The sequence below is a fragment of the Zosterops lateralis genome, assembly GCF_965231275.1.
Source record: "Zosterops lateralis genome assembly, chromosome: 7".
NCBI classification, from domain to species: domain Eukaryota; kingdom Metazoa; phylum Chordata; class Aves; order Passeriformes; family Zosteropidae; genus Zosterops; species Zosterops lateralis.
In genome coordinates, this window is record NC_139767.1 from 31,516,362 (window position 1) to 31,541,698 (window position 25,337).

Here is a 25,337-nt window from a genome sequence, read left to right on the forward strand (position 1 = left end):
AAGAGTTTAAATAAAAATACAGGTCTTACTTGCTTCCTCTATTTAAAATAACCTTTTCCTGAAGAACTTAAACGTTAAGACCTAGAACACTGAAAATCAGAAGGGTTTTTCTGGAGGAACAGACCATTTGACTGAAGACAAGAAAGAAACCTGCAGGCTAATTAAAGGGAAACAGCTGTAATCACCAATTGAGCACTTCTAAATAATTTCGAAGTCCTGGCCTTGTCTGAGTGCACACTACCCAGAAGAGGAATAGGAAAACCCATGAATCACAAAGATGAAGCATCACTGTCACCACATGTAATGGAAGGGCAGCAGGGATGCCAGGTGTGGGAAGGGAAGAAGCTCTGCCCTCTAGATGGCATTATGTGCCTGTAGATCCCAGATGGAGCTGGAGAGCCCTGCCAGGCAAGGTGACCACATCCCCACCTGCACAGGAATCATGGGCACAGAGGTCAGGAAAATCAGGTGGCAGCTCCTGGTCAGTGTGGGAAGGTGAGAGCTGCACATCCCTGAAGGGCACAGCAGGGGCACAGACCTGTTCTTCCCATCTGGAAAGCACAGCAATGGTGCTCAGCCTAAAGTTAAAAAAAAATTTAAAAATTGAGGATTTGGGGGGTCCCACATGGGGAAAGGCAATTTAACTGAAGGCTGGGCAATATCTGAAAATATATAATAAAAACCAAAAACAAACAGAAAAAAAAAGAGATTGTCCTTTTGAATAAACAAAACTCCCCTTGACATTTAAAAGCTTCTGAAACAGACAAGTGTACATTAAAATGTGCAACTAGCTACCCACATTCACACACATGAGGCTATAATGCACTTATGTGTAGCTTTTTTGCCTATACACTGAAATTTTACACTTAGTGATAATCAGGTATCTACAGAACTATCAGCAAAAATCAGTTTCATGCATAATGGACCAATGTCAGACTATTCCATATTTGATTTATCTATCCTCTCTATGTGTTTATAACTAATCTTCAAATCTGTGCTTGTCACCATGACAGATTAAGCAGACTTAAAAATAATCGTGTGGGTATTTTCTGCTGTGGACTATCAAATTAGCTGCATAATAAAGCCAGTGAATATCAAATTTCAAGAGTATGTTAATCATACACATTTCCCATGTGTAGTTAAGCATTTCCCAACACAGGAGCCAGCCCTTACAGCCTGGAATTCAGCACAGTGACCTTAATTCTGGTATATAAGCCTAAATATACCTGCCCAGATTCCTTTCTGTAATCTTCAATGCTGTATTTCTACAAGATGAACAAAAAAGAAATCACTACCAAATTTTAAAAAAGTGCATCACCATGAGACATCAATAATGTTTAAGCATTTTCAAGGATAGTGAAGAGAAATTCAAAGAGAAATTATTTTACTACGTAAAATAAATCTATGTATTTTACTTGTAAGTAAAGAGTTGTAAGAGATTCAGCTCCAACAGCAGAAGTAAATTAATTGGGATTTCCTATGCCAGTGGAGAAGGTCCACAGAATACTGGGATTTTAAAAATGTTGGTTTGAAATGAACTGCAACTATTTATTTAGTTTATGAACTGTAGAACTGTCATTACTGTCAGCCAAATTGCATGCATTAGTATGTAAATTAAAAATATAGGGGGTAATTCTAAAAGTCTCTGTCACATAGAAGCTTTTCTCTGAAACAAGTGCCACTGTGAGTAATGAGCAGAATCACAGAAAGGGCTTGTGGAGAGCCAGGCCCAGGGTGCACAGCTGAGAGAAAGTATTTAAAAAACCACTGAGTCTCACCCTCTGCAATGATGGATGTGTGGGGATAAACACAACCACCTAGATCTATAACACAGGCCTGGAAAATCTCATTCCATTCCACAGGGAGAGTGGATTCTCAATTGTACCACACGCCTGATTGCTAAAAGTGGTGAGTTACATTAACTGCTGATTATCTGCAGGAAGGCACCGCACTTGGAAAGGAGGGCACTGAAAAACTATCATTAGATTATAAAAGGCAGACAGAAAGAGCAGATTCCTCCACTGCAGCCCAGCAAGGACTGTGTGCAGAATACAGTTAACATTCATTACAATAGAGGAAATCTGACAGGTTTAATAAAACCGAGATGATTTTCCTTGACTTCTGTGACTTACCTTTTCTTCACTGACTACACCTATTCCTCAGACCTTCTGGCACCAAATCATTATTCTTGTGGCCATATTCAATATTCTGAACTATTTAAAGACTGTTATGTCAGCCAGCTAAGTAGAGCTGTAAGAAAAGAACCTATGGGCTGGAACTTGGAAAATCCTAGGAAAAAAATTAATTTATAACTTGTTTTTTACAAAAAGAAAAAAAAAGTAATTTCATTTAGCTATGGTAAAATGAACATTAAATGCTTATCTATGTTCTCATTTGTTTCAATAAAATTTCCAGATCCCAATATATTGTCTTGAGGATTCTACTGTATACCTCTAAGTTTTACAACTGCATGCAACAAAACTGAGGAAAAAATATCACCATCGTAGGTGAACTAAAGGATATGATAAACAGTACCCTGACTAAAATATTAATGTGAAGTAAAAAAAATTGCATCTAAGACATATGCATATATTGCATTTTCTCCCACCTGCAAGATGTTGGATTCACTGCCCTGGAAAAGAGCATTTTATTTTGCCTTGTGAAGGAAGAAATCAGGAACAACAGAAGTTACTCATTCCTTTCCTATGTGCCTTGTACCTCACTGGGATACACTGATGTGTAAGATGAGCACTGAGGCTAGAAAGTAACTTTCATGAAAACCTGTTTACTGCACGAGCAGGCTAAAGGAGAAAAATTCTGATATGCAGCAAAATTCACGAGCAGTTGACAGAGGATGACACAATGACAGGCTGAAAACAATTAAATGTTGTTTTAAGACACAGCAGAACAGGAATCATAAGAGTTAAAGCACTTGGTTGAATTAGCTTATTTCAATATATTACTGCTTTGTGGGTATCTCAGAGTACAAAACAGAGAGCTGATCTGGAACGTTTTTACTTTTTCAACATGTGTTAAAACCTCAGAAGCTCTGCATGTTGTGACCCAAAACATTTAACTTCTGAACCACTGCCATAGAGTGTCACAGGAGATGCAATTAGATATTCTTTTATTTTCCCTTAGACTCAATCAGAAAAGAAAACAATACTGTTTGTAACTCAGACTAAAATTCCCAGGAGGCACTACAGTTGATTTTAGAAAGCATTTCAAACTTTTGTTGAACTGAATAGTGAGAAGAATGCAAATAAACATGGCCTTCCCTATACCTCTCGGACCATGGAGACAATGACCTAATGTAGAGTTACTTTTATCAAGGTATTCTCCTGTTTCAGGAGATGGGATTGTTTGGTGAACAGTGGATCAGAAGTCTGTCTCTAATGATAGCAGGAAATGGTTACAGCAATGACAGAGTAAATCTGAACAGCTCTTCTTACATCCAGTAGGCAGAGCTATTTTCAACAATCCTTTTGTTAAGTCATATATCCCTACTAGATCATCTTGATTTTTCTATGCCAAAAGAGAAATTGCCATGAATTTCAACTGACTTAGGGAAAGAAAAAAACCCAAATATAAGGAGAGAGAAAACTAGAAAGACAAATATTTTATGTGTCTGCAAGAAATACATCCTCTTCTCCTAAATAAATACTCCTCACATCCTAACTGAATTGAACTGTCTGCCCAGGAGAGGTTTCCATTAGTCCTCACCCACATGAGGAGATTATTTCCAGTAACATCCCAACAGATAACTCTGTGCCAGCTACGGAGCTTCACACACTTGTGGGATGGCTGGAAAAGCCCTGGTGGAAGATGTGGCAGGAGGGGTACAAACATCTGGGAAGGACGTGCTCTTGAGGATTTCAGCCAGAGCAGGTGGGGACAGACAGCAGGAGGAAAGTACTCCAGGGCACAAAGGCAAGGAGAAACTGATACCAACCAGGAGATTTGCTTTCCAAACACCAACTGAGCCTTGAGGACCTACAGCAGATGAGCTCAACAGGTTATAGAAAACATTCAGCTTGGTACTACCTGTTCAGTTTTAGTTTAAAATTCACTCAGTTATTGGAAAGCTGAAACAGTTTGCCAACACTGTTACCTAGAAAGAGCTGGAATAAACTGGGCTGGTTTTGACAGCAGTGATGCAATTCCATGCTGATGCATTATCAAGCACTGTGTAAGTTTGGAAATAAGACTTTCCCTGCCTCATTGTCTGATCCCCTGCTATAAAAAACAAAAGAGTTCTTGGCATGGTTCATAAAACTAATTATAAAAGTCTCTTACTGAAAAGATTTAGAAGTAAAATAATCCAATAATTAGAATTAAGTAGGTTGGTCTTTGGTGACAAATCAGCATAATGAATCTAGCTTTGTGGATGGCCAAGGCATGGGGCTAAGAGGCTTCTGGCTGAATCAGATTAAACACATTGGCTGGAACAAGACTGGTTGCTACAAAATTTTTAGGATGTTGCTACAAAATATTTCAAAGTTTCATAATTTTTCTATGCATCTAAGTCAAGTGATTCACATTCCTGTACACCAGTGAATCAGCTGACTTCCAATAAACAAGAAGCCTTTCCTCAGAGATATTTTCAGAAACTCAGGCTCTTCGCCTCTGCATATGGTGTGTTTCTTTCCATGGAAAAGAAAATACTAATTTTCTTACCCTTTTACATTGCAGTAAATGGAAAATCATTTAAATAAAAATAAATAAGAGAAAATAAAAATAAAATAAAAAAAACCCACCAAAAAACAGCATCATCCTATTTAAAGTTATCTTCTCAATCTACCCAGAGGAATTACCTAGCCTTCTCATATTTCTTTTTTATAGTTCATAGTTCATTGCTATCATGTCTTTCTTCCTCTGCAGAGTAGTAAAAACATAATATCGGAAATACTTGACACACTTCCTCATTTGTTTAATGGTGATGATACAAGGGAAATTACTCCCCTAATATATTTGAACATTTAGCTTATTATCCTGAGTGAGTTTTCTCCCAAAGCTCAATTTATTAAAACAAAACACATCTTTCTATGATGAACTGCAAAGGGTAAGAGGGCAAAATTCTTTAATTAAAATCAGAGTGGTTTTGTGATTCTACCCCAGCAGATACTGCTCCTACTGCAGCTTAGTTTACTGAGACTTTCATTGAGTCTCACTCACCCGCATGCAATGAGATTTTCACACATGAATTAGGCTTTTCATTCAATAACTTCAAGGTCACAATCTAATGCTACCCTAGTGGTTTGCTGAAAAAGGCAAGGTTGGGAGCAGCCCTCAATCAGGATTTGTTGAGACCAAAAGAACTCGTGCCCATTGTAGATAGGGGAGCTGACACTCAGCAAAGCAGGGGAATCTTCTCTTCGTTTATTTTTATTTTGTTTATTTTATTTTGAATGCAAACACTGTGGTTTTACCAAGGTGTTAGCTGTGCACTGTCCCAGTCCCTTCATGAGCAGCCAAAAGCAAATACTTGCCAAGCAAGTTACACTACTGCAGTTGCAAAGAAGGACGTCCAAAAGAGCTGGAACATTTCATAGTCAGCCACAGTTAATTCATACTGAATTACCCTCCCTGCATAAATGTCTGTGCAAATGACAGACTTAATAAGCCTTCAAAGCTGACACAGTATTTATCATTGATTAAATTTTTAAAATCAAAGTAACTATAGCTTTTACAGACATGTTTAGATTAAGACTGACATTAATGCCGAATATCAGTTTAAATCACTTGCAATTATGCAGGTGCTTGGTGCTTGTATTTCAGTCATTTGAGGCTAAATTGGGGCAGACAACCCATAGCTCCATATTGGATAACAAAGCTTTGGGACACTCTTAAGGCCTTTACAGACACTGTTTGTCTAATATAGAATATTCTTAAAGCTTTCCTCTGTGGACTGTAAATGTGTAAATTGTTCTTGCTGGAAAAAAGAAACAGTAGACAATCTAGAAATGAAAATCTATATAACACCTAACATACCCAGGAGAGCAAATTAAGGCTTTGAGAAAAACCTCCAACTTGTATGTATATGACTTTGGAAATGTAACATTATTGTTTTACTGTAATTGTGAAAATGGTGAAAAAAATCTGGACTTGCTGTACAGGGGTTGATGCATGTCCAGAATAAATTATACTTTTCGTATATGTCTGGCTACAACTAAAAAAAAAAAAAAAAAGGCAATTTTTCTGGGGATGAAAGCAGAATTAAGAAAAAGGAAATTTCACCACAAGTTCATATGTTATTCACCATATTTCATTAATATTTCATTTTTTCGGCACTCTGAATACACAGCGAAGATATCAGAGAATGGTTTTTTTTCTTTGTAAGAGTTAGAAGGCATTTGATCATAACTACTGAAGTAAATTAAATGGCATTTCAAGAGCAGCCAACTAAAAATGCTGAAGGCACAAAGAAATCTTGATATCCAGGAAATCACAATTAATTTCAACCATGTAAAATGGGACACAAGATGGTGTGAACCGTTTTTTATTTGTCATCTGTTCCATTTGATCAGAAACGTATGGTATTTATCAGTCAGCAGAGTGGAAATAGAATCTGCTCTAAATGATAAAGGATGCAAAAAAATTATAGGCAAAAGGAGCAATGGGAGAATATGTGTAGAGATCTCTTATCAAAGTATATGATAGCTTTCACTTGGGCTGACTACAAAGAGTTTATTATAGTGATTTGTATTGTTCAGTGAGAAAATTTCTAGGATAAATAGTAGTTAATGAAACATAAAAGGTATTACTGAAATTTATTTGGCAATATAGTTGACAGTGAAAAAAGAAATTTTAAATACAACTTCCATGATATGGAAGCCATTTAAAGAAAGTTTTCTATGAAAATGAAGCCTTGCCCCTTTTCTCATTCTTAGATTTCCTGCTCCAGATCCAACTGACCAAGATGACTACAGATTTTTTTCCCATTCCCAGAAACTCCTGAAGAAAACCATCACATACTTCACATCTACCACGTCAGTAGTCCAGGAAGGGCAGAAACAATTTGCTCTATGTATGGAAAAGGAATTATTTTCCCATACACACATTCCAAACAAAAGAAACTAAATAATCTGTTATATTGCACACATATCTGGAGGAGCTACCCATTTATCCCTGAGCTGGTGGAAAGCCCTTCTCTTTTGGTACTTCATTCACTGGAAAATTAGATCAGATTCACTCAACTTTTAATGTGAGCATCCAAGAGAAGATATTAACCAGAGCAAAAAACACCTGCTGTATCTAACTTTTTATAGAATAAAAACTTCACACCACTTGTGCAGGCTTTTCCTTAGATGTGCACTGTCAGATATGTAAATTTATAATATCTGTGCCTTTGTAGAGACTTTAAGAGAAGCTCACCCAAGCAACAGGCCAGTGAGCACAGCTGAGGAGGAAGAGGATGAAATAATTCTACCATGCCCTAACACACCAGCTTCTCATGTGCTACACTTGAGTAACAAACAAAATAATAGGAAAATTTATCAAAAGCTTTCTTACCACTGATGATATTAATGAAATTATATTAATGGATTAGGTCACACACTCTGACTATTACTTTTAACAGCTTCTGTTTACAGGCAGTGTTCAGATTCCAGAGGGCACAGATGGAGAACCAACTCTAGTAAGCACTTCATTAGCCTTTCTGATTTCATTTATTCAGTAACATCTAATCATGTAAAGTAAGATTAAAGATCCTGACACCCACAGCACAAAAAAACTAACAAACAGTAATTTTTTGTTCTTTTCTAGTTAGACTAATAAAATATTTAGAAAAATTAGTCTGAAAATAGTAAAGAATTAGAACAGCTAATTGCATATAAGTTTAAAAAAGTATCTTAATTAATAAACCATACAGTCTTTGACACTACAATTCATCTTCTTCAAGAGAAAAATACAGCAAAAACGCATAATGTTAAACAACATACAGTTAACAACACTTTATTTTGATTATATTGGATAACAATTAATGTTGGCCCTGGAGTTCATCTTTCTACTCCGACACCTCCTTACACTATTTATGTAGATCAATCCTTGAACTATTGGCATTCTCTAATATGTGGTTTTGAACCAGCCACTGCACAACACCAACACCAGTGAGGAGGGGTCTCCACTGTCCTTCCTGAGCCAGGTCCTGCCTGTCCCTAGTGCTACATTTTATATCTGAGCCATTTGCCACAGCTAATAAAGGTTCTGACATTATTGAACACCTTCCTCCCAACTGAGGACATAAAGAACTGCAAATGTCACACAGACTGATTAAGGATGAGGCAAAGCAAACAGAAATCATGCACCTTTTGGAAATAAAAGACCGCGAGGAACCTACAATCATTCTCCATCAACAGATAAAGAAAGACTATATTAAGCTGCACTCTTTTTTAGAGTTTTGCTGTCTTAAAAACTTAGTAGCATGTGTTTTTTCTCCCCAGGGCAAAATTAGAGTTATTTAATATTACAGTTATTTAATTATGTGTTTATTTTACAGTCTAAGCCTTTAAAGTAAAATTGCAGAGACTGCCTACACCTTTGAGATTTCAGATCCTGTATTTAGATCCAACCAGGATTGATTGTAACTGTTCAAATTTTGCTTTTAACAATGTCCTCAAGAACACAAACCCAGAGTTTTAATCTATTGGAATACAACTCAACCCAAAAATTATCATGTAAAAGGGCCTTCACAGTTCAACTAAAATGTATAAATCTATAAAAAAATATATAAATCTGTTGTCTACCAACACCCTACCCAGGCAAAATGCCACTCAGATCATTCTAAGGCATTCATTTGCCCATATCTATAATGCTACAGAGATGCTTGAACAGAAGAGAAGGGAGGAAACACCAGAAAGATGAAAAATATGACTTTGTAGTAGTTAAAAATTAGATTAAAATATGCAGTCTTATTTTTTCACAGACATTGAAGCCCATACTTCTGTCAAGGAGCACAAAGTAAGTCCATGCATATTGTGGTTAAAGTTTTACCTGCACCTTGTCCATGGCTGCCTCAGAAAACTTTGAAACTTTTCCCCTAGTTAGAAGCTACCACAATGTGCAGTATTTTGTAGATCCTAATTTTCCAGAAATGCACTCAAAATGTAGAGTGTGCAGTTCTCCATGAGGTCTACAAGGAAATAGATTTTCTGCAGCCTGGCAGTAAAGAGGCCTGAACTCTCCCAAGCAAGCAGTCCAGCAATTAAAAACTGAGCAATAAACTACACTGGAGCAAAACTAGTTTTATGACAGTTGTTAAACCACCTATATTAGTCTTGCAATATTAATAATTGAAACAAAACGAGTAAAACCAATTTTTCTTATTAAATGGTCTCAAAGGAATTAAAATAATGTATTAAGTTCCTTTTAAAGATATGTGATGCTCAGCATTAGAGAAGGATCCTTTTAGTGGTTTTAAGCTTCTTGTTCATCCTTGGTAAATGAATTGTAAAAAAAAAAAAATACCCCATAACAAGAAATCAGGTGAACTGTGAAAGATTAGATTAATACTACAGAGTGATTCAGTGCCAATAAATGAATGAGGCAGGGGGAAGGGTGGTCTTTTATGTGTGAAACTGTTGTGCTTCTTACCTCCAGAGCTTTCAAACGCTCCAAGAGCAATTTTGTTTTTTCCTTTTCCTCCTCGGTGCTGCTGCTCTCACTTCTTGAATCTTCATCTGCCAGCGTGCGAATTTTTTCCATGCCTTCTTTACATCTCCTACTGTCTTCTGACAGCTTTTCCTGAAATGGTTTTTTTAAAATGTCATTACTCACAGGTGCAAATGAAGTTAACTATGCAAATAGCTCCAACTCTCTCTTGTGTATGAATGAAAAAGACAGAGGAAGTTGCTAGTGACATGAATAAAGTACTAAATAAGCGGAGTCATGAAGGGCCTATGACACTTGCTATGCCAATTCTGCAAGTGCATGCACAACTTAACTGCCACATTTACTTCACATTTTTGAAAAGTGGAACTCATCATTTCTTTAATAACTTCCATTTTCTTGTTTGAAAGTTGCAATGAACGTTGAACATGCCAGCTTTCAGTGGTAGCACTTTGCCACTGAGAGATAAAGCAGTTTATTGAGGGAAAGCTAACATATGTTCATGCCTAATGTATTTCACTTTCCTTCATCTAGGGCTAATACTGGAATTATTTAAATAATGGGCTGAGAATCAAGCTGCTACCAGAAGAATACTGACAACAAAACTTTCCAAAGTGCCCCAGTCTCCTTCTAGTCAGTCAGCCTGAGTTGTTATCAGCTGCAGCTGCTGAGTGGATGGTGGCTGCTGACTTTTACCAGAGTCTGTAGAAATTACAGGATCAAACAGTGAATCCTGCTAACTCCAATTATCTGTCCATGATCTCTGTCCACAGAGAGAGTGAGATATAGAAAGAAAGCACCAAGACTATAAGCAGGCAATGTAATACATTGCCCAAAATGACAAGGCAAGCACAAGGGGAATAAAGAGCACTCCACAGATGTCGAGAGTGAACCATCATGGGAGCACAACACAGGAGGGACAGGCTCTACCTTGCAAACCACCTTCTCTAATTGCATGAGCAGATGCAGTCTGACAACGCATGAGCAGACTGAGAATGGAAAATGTGAGATAAATCAACATTAAACACTGTGTGTGTCAGAACAATTCTAGAGAATTCCTCCAATGAGCATCTAGTCCTCCTCTTGTGCCTTTCTGATAATTATGTACAAAAGCTCAGACATTCATGATCTTTGAGTTACCCCATAACTGAGATGTTTTCCCCATAACTACTACACTACATACACTCTAAGCACAAAAGTGTGCATTTTCATGAAGAACTGATCCAGCTTGAATAACTGTGCAAATACAACTGTTTCAGAGTTAACAGCAAGGTGTTAACTAAACCCCATATAGGTAACTGAATTAAAAATCAGCAGTCTAGATCACATTCACAACAATGTCTTTTTAAAATATTAACCAGCTTAGAAATTGGCTATTACTATGTTAAAATTTTAATCAAGAATTAGTTTTACATGATATTAATTACTGAACACCCTTACACAAACCATGAAGCAAAGATCTCATTCTGAGCCCCAAAACACAGATGTCAAAGAGCCATTCCATCAGGTTTCCAACATTACTGTTGCCCTGATCACAAAGGAACCATAAATATAATACTTGGGCTTTGTTTTTTTGTGCTTGCTACTCACTGATGAAACAATCAAGTATCTGTAAAAGAGCCATTAAACCATTTTTTGCTTCAAGTTGCCCTAAGGAGTGCATTGAGATAAAACACTTCAATGAACTCAGGGGAAAGAAATGACAAAGGTATATCTCTGATGCAATTCAAATACAAACTATTATTTTTAGGAGGGAGTGTGAGATGAATCAGATGTGGCTAACAATAGAAGAAAACATAAACATGCACAGGGTCACCTTTCCTGCACAAACTTAGAGCAGCAATTTCAAAGGACAGGCAGAAAAAGCACAGGTTACGACATTTCATTACAGAAAGTGGAGTAATGCAGCTTCTCACAGAGTAAATCCCAGCCACATAAAAAGTAACTGTTCATCTTCTAATTACAAAATTAGATGAACTTTGCACACTAGTGACATAACCAGGAACACACATCCTGTTTTACTCTGATATGCTCTTGAATACATCATGACACTTCCTGCCTGGTGCAGTACAGCCCACATAGTTCCAAAAGTAGTTTACTATTGAGAAAAAATGAGTTTCAGCATTTCAGCCATGGAAAAGGAGCAGAACAGAGCACAACTCTTCTAACCTTTGAAAATGTGCTTAGACCTGCCATGTGCTAGAGGGCACTGCCCCATCACATTCACCAGTTCCACCTGGGTGATGTCCAGTGAGGCTGGAGTGGAAAACCCACACTCCAGAAAGCAAAAAGGTGTTTGTAAAGCACCCTTTGTGCTAAAAGTCAAGTCCCTGAAGAGGGAGGATGACAAAGGCTTTTGGAATGACAGAAACCTCTTGAGTGTGCAAAATCTGTTAATATCAAAGGGAAGGAAGGACGGGGCAGAGATCTGCCAGAGGAAATGTGCATCTCCTGTGGGATGTTGGTCAAATCCTACAGAGAACACTGGAGCAAGTATGAAGAAGGTAGCAAACAATGGGGTAAAGCAACTTACTCCTTTTTTCCCTGGAGTCCTACACTTCTTGCATTATCTCAAATAAAGAGCATCTTTTGCCACTCCTGAGCAGTCTCTGCTCAAGCCTCACCTACTGCACAGTCAGAGGCAGCCTGTGTTCAAACTGAACAACAAAATCCTCCCCAGGTCCAAAATCCAGTAAGTGCTGTCCTGCTGAGCAGTGCAGTTTAATTTCTGGGAAAAGATTACAGATGGAAATGGTGTTCTGGAAGTAAAACAGCTATTAAAAAAAATTAAAAGAAAAAAAAAGGGAAAAAAAAAGCAGTAACTCTGCACTGGGTCTCCCCAGACCAATGAGTTTAAGAGACATCCCTGTACCACGAAAGGATGCAAACACAGCAGCCTGATGAGAATTCTGCAGTAAAGGCTCATCTACTTCTCTAATGCTCTGTGTCAACAAAGAGACAATAAAAATATGAAAAATTCAAATCTTACTGGAACTAGGATTTGCTGCTCAGTGTAGACTCGTTCCCACAGAAATTAATGAGAAACTTACAATCGAGTCCCACATTGTGTAAGCTTCTCAGGCTGGTTTAAACTGTCACTGCTCTTCTGAAACCAACAGTATTTTGCAAATTGTAAATGACATCCTGCCCTGACCATTATTTCTCAGTATTCAGTTTGCTCCATAAATCAAACAAGCAGTGCACAGATGATGAACCCTTTGATGAAACACCACGGGCCCTGTGGCCAATAGAAAACAAGGGATGGAAACAGTCCCTGCAGCCCAGGAATGGCAAGCTCTCCAGGATCAATGGAAAGATATAAATCACTAAAGACATTGATCTATGAAGCTGTACAATGCAGTGGCCTGACTGAGACTTATCAGAAAGCTGGATTTCAGTTAGCTGAACTAGGAAAGAGCAGTGTAATATTCCCTCTTTCCACTAATAAATAAAGTAAGAACAATAAATTAGGAGAGCAGAAAATCCACCTGAAATTGCGAATGATAATAGACTGGAATTTGTGGAATGCAAAGCCAATTTTCTCTCCTCTCTTCCACCTACCTTTCAGAATATTGAACAGGAAAGTGTTTTCGCTGTTGATAAACAGGGAGTAACTATAGTGATAGAAAAGATCATAGAGAAGCTTTCAAAAGATAAGAGAACAAATTGCCTATTTCAGAAATTACCTCTTTTTTCATCCCAAGAAAAGTAAAAGGCTGCTAACCCTAAAAATTAGTCATGGGATGTCCCTCCTCCAAGAACTGTCACCTTTTCAAGGAAGAGAAAAGTGTTGAAGGGATACTTAGCCAGTTATTTCTTAACTATTATTTCAGAAATTATGTTACTTCAGAAGCTTTATTGGTAGTACCATCAGTTGCTTGTCCTTTGCCCTTTCTTCTTTCTAAGATGCTTTGCAGGAAGGACACTGCACACATACACACATGGAAAAGGAGAGGAAAAAAAGAGAGCTAACTTTAAAATATTTCAATTTGCAGCTATAAAATTTTGAACCAAGAACAGAAAATGTTAGAAGACAGAAAGAAAAAAAAAAAAATGGTGGCAAAGAATATTCTAGTTTTTTGTTGTTGTTTTTTTTTGTTTGTTTGTTTTTTTGTTGGGTTTTTTTGGTTTTTTTTGTTTTTTTTTTACAGTGAAAACTATGATCAGGCACTGGACAAGTGGCTATAGTAATACAACATGACATATAACATATACAGCATATCCCAGGTCCTGATATAACAGGACCTGGGATATAGAGTACTGATTATAAACAAGCACTCTTTCATAAGCACATGTGACAAAAATCTGATTGAACCAAACAAGAACTAAAAAAGATCAACATCTTTGAAGTGTTGATTTTTCCAATGAGTGTTGTATTATATGAATTGCTTGTCTGGAATGTGATAAGTAATAATTAGAGATGACATCTTTGCTTGTAGAAGGTAAAGATCATTTTCATGTGATAAACACAAGTCCTTCAGAGAAGTGAAGTTTCTCAGATGGAATGCAGTAAGGATCAGATACAAAAGTTCTCTATTTCAATTTTGAGTGTCAGATTATGATGCCTGAGTGGGATCTTCTTTTCTGAATTCCTATTAATTCTTCAACTTCTGAAATTTATTAGAGACAAAGGTTTTACAATGGTAACAAATTCCAATTCTTCTTAGAGTCATGCCTGCAATTTTCCAAAACCACACTTTAATCACACATTAATTCACCAAGAATAAAATACATGTAGGATATATAATTAAACAGTGCTTATGATTGCTCATAACCACTTAACTGAGGAGAAAAAAAATCAAAAATATTCACAATGTAGTTATTATTTGTTCTTATAGCGAGGCAGTGGTAACAGGCATCCAAGAATCCAGTCTATGTAGAACCCAAATTATGCTGATATCTCAGCACTTCAAAACATTTAGTGCTTTCTGTGGTGTGCCCAGAGCTTCCACGGGACCTTCTAAATAAGATATTTACTGAACAGTTATATTTCAGTGATTGAGTTGGTGATCTGAGTGTACTACACTACACTTCTAACACTCTTTCTATAATCAAGGCAGACTCTTCCCTCCAAACCCAAACTGCAATTTACAGATCCATACACAAAATTGTTTATGTTTGCACTGCTTTTGGCTGGGGTAGAGTTATTTTTTCTCACAGTAGCTGCTATGTGTTTTGGATTTGTGCTGCAAACAGTGCTGACAACACCAAGATAATTTCCTCACTGCTGAGCAGTGCCTACATGGACCCAAGGCCTTTTGTGCTGCTCACCCCATCAGCGAGGGGCTGGGAGGGGACACAGCAGGGACAGCTGACCCCAAGTGACCCAAGGGATGTCCCAGAACATCTGGCAGAGAGGGAAGGCTGGCCAGGGTCCACTGCTCAGGGACAGGCTGGACATCAGGCAGTGGGGAGTGAGCAGTTCTTTAAATGTGCATCACTTGTCTTCTTGGGGTTTATTTCTCTCTGTTATTTCCCTTTCCATTACAATTTGCTGTTGTTTTGTTATAACATTTCAATTACTAAACTATTCTTTTCTCAACCCATGAGTTGTCCCACTTTTACCCTCCTGATTCTCTTCTCCACATCCTGCTGGAGTGGGGTGTGGGGCTTGGTTGCCAGCTGCAAACCACAGCAGTGTATTATAAATTGTGGAGGCTTTTCCCTGCAAGACCATTCCACAGCCTTGATGCATTCTTAGATGATGTCTTTTCAGCACTGCTTCCACTGCAGACCTCCTAGTGTTCAACACTATTGACTGTGAGCACTATGCAATGAGAGTTTCTAGACTGTTGATGAAGATAAAAACTGTAGATGAGGGTTTATTTGTACTTTCATTAAAGAAGCAGCCTCGAGCTATGCACAAATAGCTCAGTCTGACTGCACAAGCTGAAAAAAGGCAGAAATTGCTCCAAGCACTACAGACTTAACATTCCAACAAATTTAAATTTGTTTTTCAGTGTCACCTTGCTCCTCTTTCTCCTTTACCATGACCTCTTTTTCCTAAATACAGCCTTTGAAAATTCACAGTATCTTCTGATACACTTTATAACTGATTTCATTTAGTAAAACTTGAGATATGTAAAAGACACAAATGTTAAGTCTAATGTGAAGTGAGTCCTTCAAAATTCTCAGTACAGGAGTAATCATTGATATCTCTGTGATCTGATTATGTCTTTTCCATATGCAACTTTAAATTTTTTTCTTTATTTCCTAATGGGAATCCAATTAAACACTACAACCCAGGCCTGAAAAAACCAGAAACCAAATCATAACTGAGCAAACAAGTTACAATATAGAAAAAAAAATACATGCAACTAAAATGATATGCAATTGAAAATATCTTTGAGTATAAGGCTACAAATATGACTTCTGTTTTACTTTCCTTGCTTTTATCTGTGTATTCAGCTGTTTTCTCTTGCTTTCTTTTCTCCCAGTGGAAGGAGAGACTAAAATATAGCTTTGCTTTGGACAGTACATCAGTAAGTGTAATAATAATATATTTTTGTTTAGCTAACAGCTTTTGTTCAGAACAAGCTGACCAAAATTGAAGGAAAACAAAGGAATGCAACATATCACCAAAGTTTACAGAAACATCCCAAATTGTTCATGATTTAACATTACCCTTGTCAGAGAAACATATTAGATTCTTCTTTTTCATCTCTGGATTTCACTTACCAAGTAAGCAGAGCAAGCAGCAACGTTCCCTAGATTAAATACTTGTGATGGATAAGAGGACCAAGTACATACTTTATGTTTCTGATATGTGCTTCCCTCCACCCGCGTATCAATCTAAATGTACTCCGCATTTTTCTCCTCTCAGAACACTCCTCACCAGTACAAGCTATCATCCCTGCTGAACAGCTCTGCAGCAGCATTAATAAATTTCCCAATAATGCTTTTATTGGCCCTTCCATGCATCACAAACATATTATTTCTTTTGAAAAAGTTCAGATCGGAAAGGAGCGCAAGAGCAGAAAACCTTCCGAGTGCACTTGGGGATGGAGTGCCGTCCTCAGATCCGTGAGAGGAGACAGAATTTCTGCTCCCCACGTTCCCAGCCCAGCACCAGCTCCTGTCCTCAGTGAATGGATTTTCCCATTCTCAACAGCACTGCTGCCTCTGGCACTGTCAGAGCCAGAATCAAAGAATGACCACTCTGCAGGTGACTCTGCCAGGGCAGGGTTTGGGCACAGCAGTGGCACAGCAATGTGCAGGAGCTCACTGTGAACCAGAACTGGAACAGTCCTGGCTCCTTCTCTAAATGAAAAGCTTCACTTACATTGATTAGCAAAGTTACCAGCAGGAAAAAAAAGAACTGTTCTAAGAAGCTGTTCCTTTTCCATATATCTAGATGAGGTAATAGGAGAGTAATACTCAGTGTGATTTTTCATGCAGATATTCTCCTAGGAACTGGTTCATTATAGTACCATACTTAAAGTAATAATCTTTCCTTCCAGGAAACCTACATGCAGCATTTAAACTTTTGTGAAGGGGTTTGTAGGTATTATAGTAACTGCACTTGCCTAAAGCTACAGTATTAAAATACCTTCCTCCTTTGACTGAAGCAGAAATAACCCAAACTGTTCTGAAATTCAAATTCAGTAAACTTTATGTAACAGCAATTAAGGCAAAAGAAAATTTATAAAATTACTCTGGATTTAAGTTGCTAGAAATAAGTAAATTTTCCTTCCATAGTATTTTGGAATGAGATCAGTGCATTAACTGATGACTACTTCTTACCATAAGCACAATTGCAGGAGTTGACCTAAGAAGTTGCCTGTGGGATTAAGAAGAAAAAAACCTGATGTATTATTCCATTACCAGGTAATTTTTTTTAAGTGCCAGGGAACAGTTTCATGTCTCCCAGACTTGTCAGGAAAACTTCTGAAAGATGATCAGAATTCATCTTAATGCAAAAATGAAAGGTAGGAACAATCATTCCAGATTAGATCAAAACTTCAACTTTTCAAATACGTTATTGTAATTCAGATTAACTCTCTTAACTTCTCCTGATCAGAAGAGCACTTTCTTTCCAGAATAAATTTCCGGGTGTACTGCTAAGTGAATTCTTTTGTTAAAGTAATTTTCAAAGAGAGAATGAGTGTGAATTCAGCATAACTCCCTCTTTTCCCCTCAGAAAATAAGCAAAACTTTAGATTTTTTTCAACCAAGCAAAATTTAAGATATTTTTCAACTTTTTAAAATTTAATAACTAGCATTGCTTTCAGCTAGTTTGAAAATACCAAGGAAATTATGTTCAAAATGCAGAATGAACCGTAACTTTCATGGAGATGGGGAAGTAGGGAGAGAGCAATCCACTTGACCATATATAAATTCATTTGTTTGGGGAAATTGAAGCATTTGAGTTCAGGCAATGGGAGACTTTTGTGGATTCATTCCCAAAGTTAGAACCAGAAGAAAGATACAGCAAAAGATAGAAACACTATATAGAAGAGGGAAATGTAGACTAGAATTACAGTCAGTATAACACAATATAGTACCATCAAATCAGTCAATCTTTGCCTCCTGATCCTGTAGATATCTAGAGGATGTGTAATGGATTGAAGTGGTAGTACAGTGGCACTTGTACACTGTGAAAATGTAGATCTATATCTGCAGACCTCATCTATCCTTCTGCAACTTTAGTTCTTCAAGGACTGCCATTACATTCTCAAAGCAAACCCCTGATGGAAGAAAGATGGTCAGTCAGGCAAAAACTGTGGGTGACTGATAGAATCAAATACGTGGATAATTCTTGTATAAATACAGGACATCCTTGTCTTGCTTTCTCTTTTATTTGCTAGTTCTTTGTTTTGAGATGTGGCCAAGGCCAGGATGGACAGGCCTTGGAGCAATCTGGGATAGTGGAAGGTGTCCCTGCCCAATGCAGGGGGTTGAAATGAGATGATCTTTAAGGTCCCTTCCAAAACAAAAGATATTGTCACTCCATGATTCTGGGAAGGAAAGAACAGCTTTTTTTTCCTAACAAACAGGCACACAAATGGCACATTTCACTTATGAGACTTTGCTGTGTTAAACACAACTCCATTGCTGTGCTTCAGTATCACAAACAACCAGAAAGGGAAAACTCTTTGCAACAAAACTAAATTCTGAACAGTGTCCCAGAAGCACCATCACCCTCTTGTGGGGGTAGAGAATCCATCTCATTTTTGTTAAATATTTATCAAAATCTTTGCATAGCGGTGGAAATCTACAAAAAGCCATAAGGCTTAATTGTTACTGAGCTAGCCCTGGATTTCTCTGCACGGAAAAGCAGCCCAACAGCAAATGCTTGTGTCCTTGACAGCCCAGGATTTCCAGTGGAGCTCCCAAGAGTACGGATGGCTCCTCTCTGCCCTTCTCTGTGAGACACAAATCTGCTAATATTTGCCTAGTAATGTACTCCTTAGTAGCTTAGGAGGCTTGGTTCACACAGTCCCCTGTGGGCGCTTCCACTCCAGAGACAGATGTTTAAGGATATATCTTCTCTTTCTGCAATAGAAGTCAGCCTTAAAAATCCTTTGTGGATTTTAGCTAGGGAATTCAGCTAGTGCCTTTTTTTGAATTCATGGCCATGCCCCATCTATAAAATGTTACTTATCAATGGCCTGAACAATAAGCTGGTATAATTTTGTGTTAAGATAAAATTATATTGCCAATAGTTACAGTTTTTCTTCTCATGAAAGAGTTGTTGACACCAACGGCTGTGCAAATAAGAAGTGACAGCCACAACAACTGTTCCACATTTGAGTAACACAAAAGCATGCAGACAAAAAATTGGGTTGATGTGGCCAACAGTGCCACCTGAAATGTGCCTATCATCACTTGTGTATGTTTTTACTCCCCAATGTGACTGTACCATGTCTATCCTGAGCTTTAGTGTCCTCAGGTGGACAATTTCAGAACTATAATAAATTGTGACCTTACAACAAATTCTTTCTTATCTACTTCGATCACTGTACAATGACATAAAGTCAAAATTAGTTAAAAACCCCTTAAAATCTTTGAGTGATCTGTAATCAGGTAAGACCTTTGAGTATCCAGCATTGTGATCAAACAGGAAAGTTTTTTGATATCCAAATCTCAAGGGCAAACTCAGGAAGGAAATCTGTGGAGTACTTGCTTTAAAGTCTGGAGTTGAAGAACTGCACACAATGATTTCTGGGGAATACATGAACTCCTGGTTCTGCCTTTCATGATATTATTTTCAGGTGGTCAATGTCTCCTGGAAACACCATGAAGCTAATACATACTAGAGTCTTTTAGTCAAATAAACTTTAAAGAAAGAAATATGATGGTTAAGGCTATTCAAATAACATGCATTCTTATCTATATTTATGCAAGCTTTCATTATAAATTTTCCCTTTATTATTATGTAAAATGATAACAAAAGAGAATTTTATTTACAGTCCTGCTTCTTAATTCATTTACCTAAAAAGAAATCACATAACTCATCTCTAAGTCCAGCAAATTAAAATCCCATAGGGCATCTAGCTCTCTGGAAAGAGTTAGAATATTTTGCTTTAAGTAAGAGTACTGGCAAGACCTAACAAAATATTGCAGTAACACTGCAAGCTTTAGACTCCACCTTCTGAACATTATCACTATGAAACATTTAAAGTTCACTAGCAAGAATATTTATTCTGGAGTCAGGCATATTGGTATTATAATAAGAACTCAATTTCATACATCCCAGAACAATAACTAAGATTTATTAAAAAAATATATATATAGACAATGTTCAATAGATCAAAAGCATTTATTGTGCAGAGTTATCTTTTAGGACTATTCAGATATTTACTTCAACAAACTTCGCACACTAAAACTACATCACCACTGTGTCAGAGCATATGGGACATACGTTGATAAGTCACACTGGAAATCACCTCATTTGTCCCCATTCGTTATGAAATACAGAGTTTTGTGAATCTGCACTAAAATCCCTTACTGTACTGGACCAGCTGATCAGAGAGTTTTGATCATATCACACTGATCACAGAGAAAATGAGAGATTCAGAACATGTCCTGTAAGGTAACTGAATGTAGAAGATGGCTTTCAGAACACTGTTAGTGGTTATACATTCAATAAGGTTTCTGTATGAATATAACATATAGAATTTCATATTCTATGAATATAACATATAGAATTTCATTTATACTTCCTTCACAAAATAAGGTTGATAATATGGTTATCATGTTCCCAAAAACCTGAATACATCAGTGTTTTTAAGGACCATTACCTGGGTTTTACATTCAGTGTTTTTAAGGAACATTAGCTAGGTTTTACATTTAGGTTTTATTCCTATTTGTGAATTATGCTTACAAATATATCAAAAAAACTCCTGAGTACATTTGGAGGAATACAAATGAAATGTCTTTGTTGCAATATTGATGTGTCTTGCTGAATTTAGACACAGCACTTATTTAAGATTCATCATCTATTTAAGTGGTATGTTCTTCCATGATTTCCACACAGCTGGTTTCAGTAACATATTAATGATTCATAGAAAGCCTCATTAATATGTTTTCCAATGTTAAAATGCTTTGTAAACATTTCAGACCAGAGATTCTTTGCCAAGTACCTGTTTTGAGGAGCCTTTCAGGTGTGACTGTGACTGTGACATGCAGTCACTGCTCAGTACTCACACAGTAACTGGGTACCAAGCACACACTGAGTGAGCCCATCTCTGTCTGACCTATATGGCAGGGAACCATCCCAAGGCATAGGAATGAGGCCATTCACTGAAATTTTTCAGAAAAAAGTGCCATTTTTTCACATGTGTCATAAAAGTGAACAAAAGGGATTTGAGGATGAATGACTCAAAGAAACACTCAGAAAAAAAAAACCCCAACGTTCACAACAGAACACAAATATTCTGTATTTCTGACGTGTTTTACCAGCCACAGACTGGTGTATGATGCAGCAGCCCAGCTATTCCTCCAGGACAGGAAAATCCATTCTGAGTCATGGATTAAGAGAGGAAAAGCATAAGCAAAGAAGATTGCATACCGGCAATCTACAAGAAATGAAAATGGCCAAAAAACAACCCGAGTGATACCATGAGTGAAAATGTTCCCAGGAACAAGAAGACAACAGGAAGGGAAGGAAGCTGTTATGCATTAAAATAATCTCAGAGACACAGGGATATGGGTGTTTTAAGGCCCTGGGACAGAAACAGCTTCACTCTGAAAGAAAGCAAAGCTCCAGTTTGAGGGATTTGCCCAGAGTACCACCCATCAAATTCAAACAGAGAGAAGGAACAAGAAGGGTTGGTTTGCTGAGTAGAGGGGGCTGTTTGCTAGAGCTGAAGGAAAATGAAGAACTGTTCTCACATCAATAACTGGGCAGAACAGCCTTGTTCTTTTCCTGGTCAGAAATAAACCCAGGCAATATTACACAAAACACACCACGGTGCCCACTCTCCTGCCTGGCAGGAGACAACAAATGTCTGTATCAGTGTGGCCCACAAGGAGAAGAAAACCCAAGACCATACACAAATCCTCTCTTTTTTCAAAAATTAAGAAACAAATAAAAGAGAGTGAAAAAACTATGCAGAAATAAACAAGCACTGAAATTGGAATGATACTTTATCTCCCCTCTAGGAAAGCGGCACACAAAATCTCAAATTTCAAAGACCACACAGCTAATTTTTTCCAGTTTAGTTCCCAAAAGAAAAATAAAGAACTCCTAAACGCTCAGTTCTATGAAACAAAACTGAAGTATTTTTTTTGCTTTTCTTCTTGAGAGTGCAAAACCAAAGAAGCTGAAACCTAATTGTGCTACCACCTTACTGGGGTTTCCATGGTAAGAGAGCACAGAGAAAAGAGGAAAATAAAATCATTCCAGATGTCTGTTAGGATCAGACAATTCACCTTAAGGAGAGACTGACATCAAGCCCACTTCAGAACAACCACTGTATAGTGGCAGGATTGAGAAGGACATATACGGATTTAAACCCTGAAATAAAAGAAGGGAACTGAGTTTCAATTTTGCACCCCAGAAAGATAAGATAGAGATGCCTTTGTCACCAGTTTCTAAAGAACGATGTTCTATTATAACTTCAACAAAAAATTTAATTTGTCCTGAAATTAAATTTTACAAGCTATCATTTTAACAAGAAAATTTGATTTTATGAAAGGTTAAACGAAATTATTCCTTTCTCTACAACCCAAGCTTAAAATGAAAATTTAATTACAGTGATAAATACTCTTTAATATACATTTTTGTTTAGCTATACTGCTGAATTTTTTATCCATCAGCTGTAAGAATGAATTAATATAACCTAAACTTTTGAAAAGTGTTTTATCTGATGGATCACTACTTGGCATAGACTTTAATATACAATTTCAGTATGTAATAAGAATGTGTATTCTGTTGAAAAAGATACAGTACAGGATTGACTTCATTAAGTGGTATTTTAAAGAACTCATGTGCCTGATATTTCATCAACTGAGATGTAACTCATTCTTGTTTCCAGACTCTTAAATTAAAAGGTTTTCCACCACCATAGGTTCACTGTTCCCAGAATGCAACAGTCCCTTAAGAAACTATAAAACTCTTCTGTCTTATAAACAGACCTGGTTCCCTTTGAAAAACTTCTAAAATCTTCCTCTCCTAAATTCTGTCCTGAGAGATTCTCTCTCTACCCCTGGTGAGGGTGATAAAATGCACCTGCTACAAGCAGAGATGGGAAACTGTGAAGCTTGATAGGGATCCTCACACCCAATAAAAACATGAGTGGTAAAATTATCCATCACAATCTGAAGGTCAAGTTATCAAAAACACCTATGTTTACTAGAGATGCTGGAAAATACGACTTAAAATATTAAGTACTTTAATAAAGGCTTAAAAACTAGTTTCTTTGGACTATGTGGAGCAACAACAGCAGATAACACAAGGACAATAAAAATGAAAAACCTTAAACTCTGCTGAGAGAACACCTGGGAAAATGTAGGTGGAACCAACTACCACTTACAACTATTCATAATTAATAAAGAAATAGAGGAAACAATGCCAGACACATTTATCTCCGTAGTGGGATTTTTGTTTTAAAAAACTTTTCTATCAGAAGAAAACAGGTAATAAGTCACTAATACCTGATATACCTTCATGATATTGACAGTTCCTTCTCCATGCTGGCCTGGAGATCCTTGGCTCTGTAGCAGATTTCTCACTGTCTCCTCCATTCTAGAGAATAAAAATATTTATAAAAGTCAACTGCATGGAAAAAATTTAAGAGTTGCATTCAGTGTTTTTGTTCTTTACAAGAGCCTAATGCATCCATGGCTACCACGAAATTAATATTTAAAGACAATCCTAGCCTTATAATGTTCTCATGCTCCATGTTATGAATAACACATTAAGGGCACTCTTTTATCTTTTGAATATGCACAGTAATTAGTTGTATTGTTTAAATCCTACCGGAGCTCCATTACAAAAAACTAAAACCAAATGTGTGCAAAAGACATCACCTTGTTAACAGTGCAAACAACACCACGATAAGATTATTGCCATTTAGGAGCAGTCAGATTAAAGACCCCTCACACAGCTGTGTCGTGAGCCAACAGTGAGGTTTGTGCAGCTCAGACAGGCTGTCCATGGCTGGTATTCACTGGCTGTGTTATGGGTGCTCTCTGTGCCACTGCCTTGGTTCATTGGGGCACAGCTGCTGAACACATTCACCCTTCTCTGCCCTTTCAAACAGCTGTAAAAAGCAAGGGAAGGCTCCAGCCATCTCAGGACAATCCAATCAACTTCAGCTCCATCAGTTGAAGGAGGAAGGTCTGCACCTTCATTTTACAAGTTGTTAATAGGCACCATCAAAAGTCCTCTTTGATCTACACATGTTCATCAAGAATGATAAACTGATAGTAACACTAACTCTGCTGCATGGAGCCTGCTCAGAATCAGGAGATCTGCTCCTTCCCACAACAGGAAAAAGGGAAGTCACCTATGAAATGCTGGTGCCATTCAAGGTGGATCAGAAATTAAATCCCATGGGTTGAGGAGATGTCACTGAGGCTGACCACAAATAGTGGGTCTGGGAGTAGGGCTGGTTTCAGCCATGGGTAAGAGCAGGAAAAGGATCAAAACCAGAGGAGCAGTGATGGACACAACAACAAAGACACTGGATTTCACAACAGAAAATGGTGAGTGACAATTCCAGCCAAAGGTCCTCACACTTCTCCCTACTCCCCATGTCCTGCATAGATTCTCACACCCCTGTATAGCCTCTCCTTCAGACGTGCTGCAAGTTTCTCTCTCTCTTTCAAATTTTCCACTCTTTTCCTTCCAAGCAGTCTCAGCCCCTTGAGACAATTGGAAAAACAGCCCAGATGGAATAGGGGCTGGAGAAGGGAAAACTGCTGCGGCACAGACATAAGGGTGATGCAAAAGCAGGAGAGAGAAAGGAATACCTTAAATCCTACTGCCAGATACACTGTATATTAAAACAGTGACCTTGAAGAACATGCCAGTATTCCTGGGCATATCAGACCAGGAACTGCCTGCTGTTGTTTATTTCTGCTGTGTTTAGAGAAACATGACTTTTGTGTAGTGTTCTTTCCAAATGAAATTGAGCAGAAGAATTATTCACAGCATATCTTTTTTATATTTGTTTATTTCTAAGGTAACAATCCAGTGAGACAGAAAATACTAGCTAACTGCTCTGGCCAAAGGCCAATAGCTTTATCTTTTATATAAGCCTCATAGTCTTTCTGTCCTTTCA

At 37.6% G+C, this 25,337-nt stretch overlaps 1 protein-coding gene across 7 annotated transcripts in view; it reads right to left on the reverse strand.

The window, feature by feature from the left end:
* Positions 1–25,337, reverse strand: part of NCKAP5 (NCK associated protein 5) — a 417,071-nt gene that overhangs the window by 106,982 nt on the left and 284,752 nt on the right. For 6 of the 7 annotated variants that reach the window (XM_083865018.1, XM_083865017.1, XM_083865019.1 and 3 more), the window contains 2 exons: positions 23,707–23,797; positions 9,592–9,741 (listed from right to left, as the gene is read on the reverse strand). In XM_083865018.1, coding sequence (XP_083721144.1) covers positions 9,592–9,741; positions 23,707–23,797 — 241 coding nt within the window. The remainder of the gene's footprint in view (positions 1–9,591; positions 9,742–23,706; positions 23,798–25,337) is intronic. The other variant, XM_083865020.1, reaches the window with a different exon arrangement.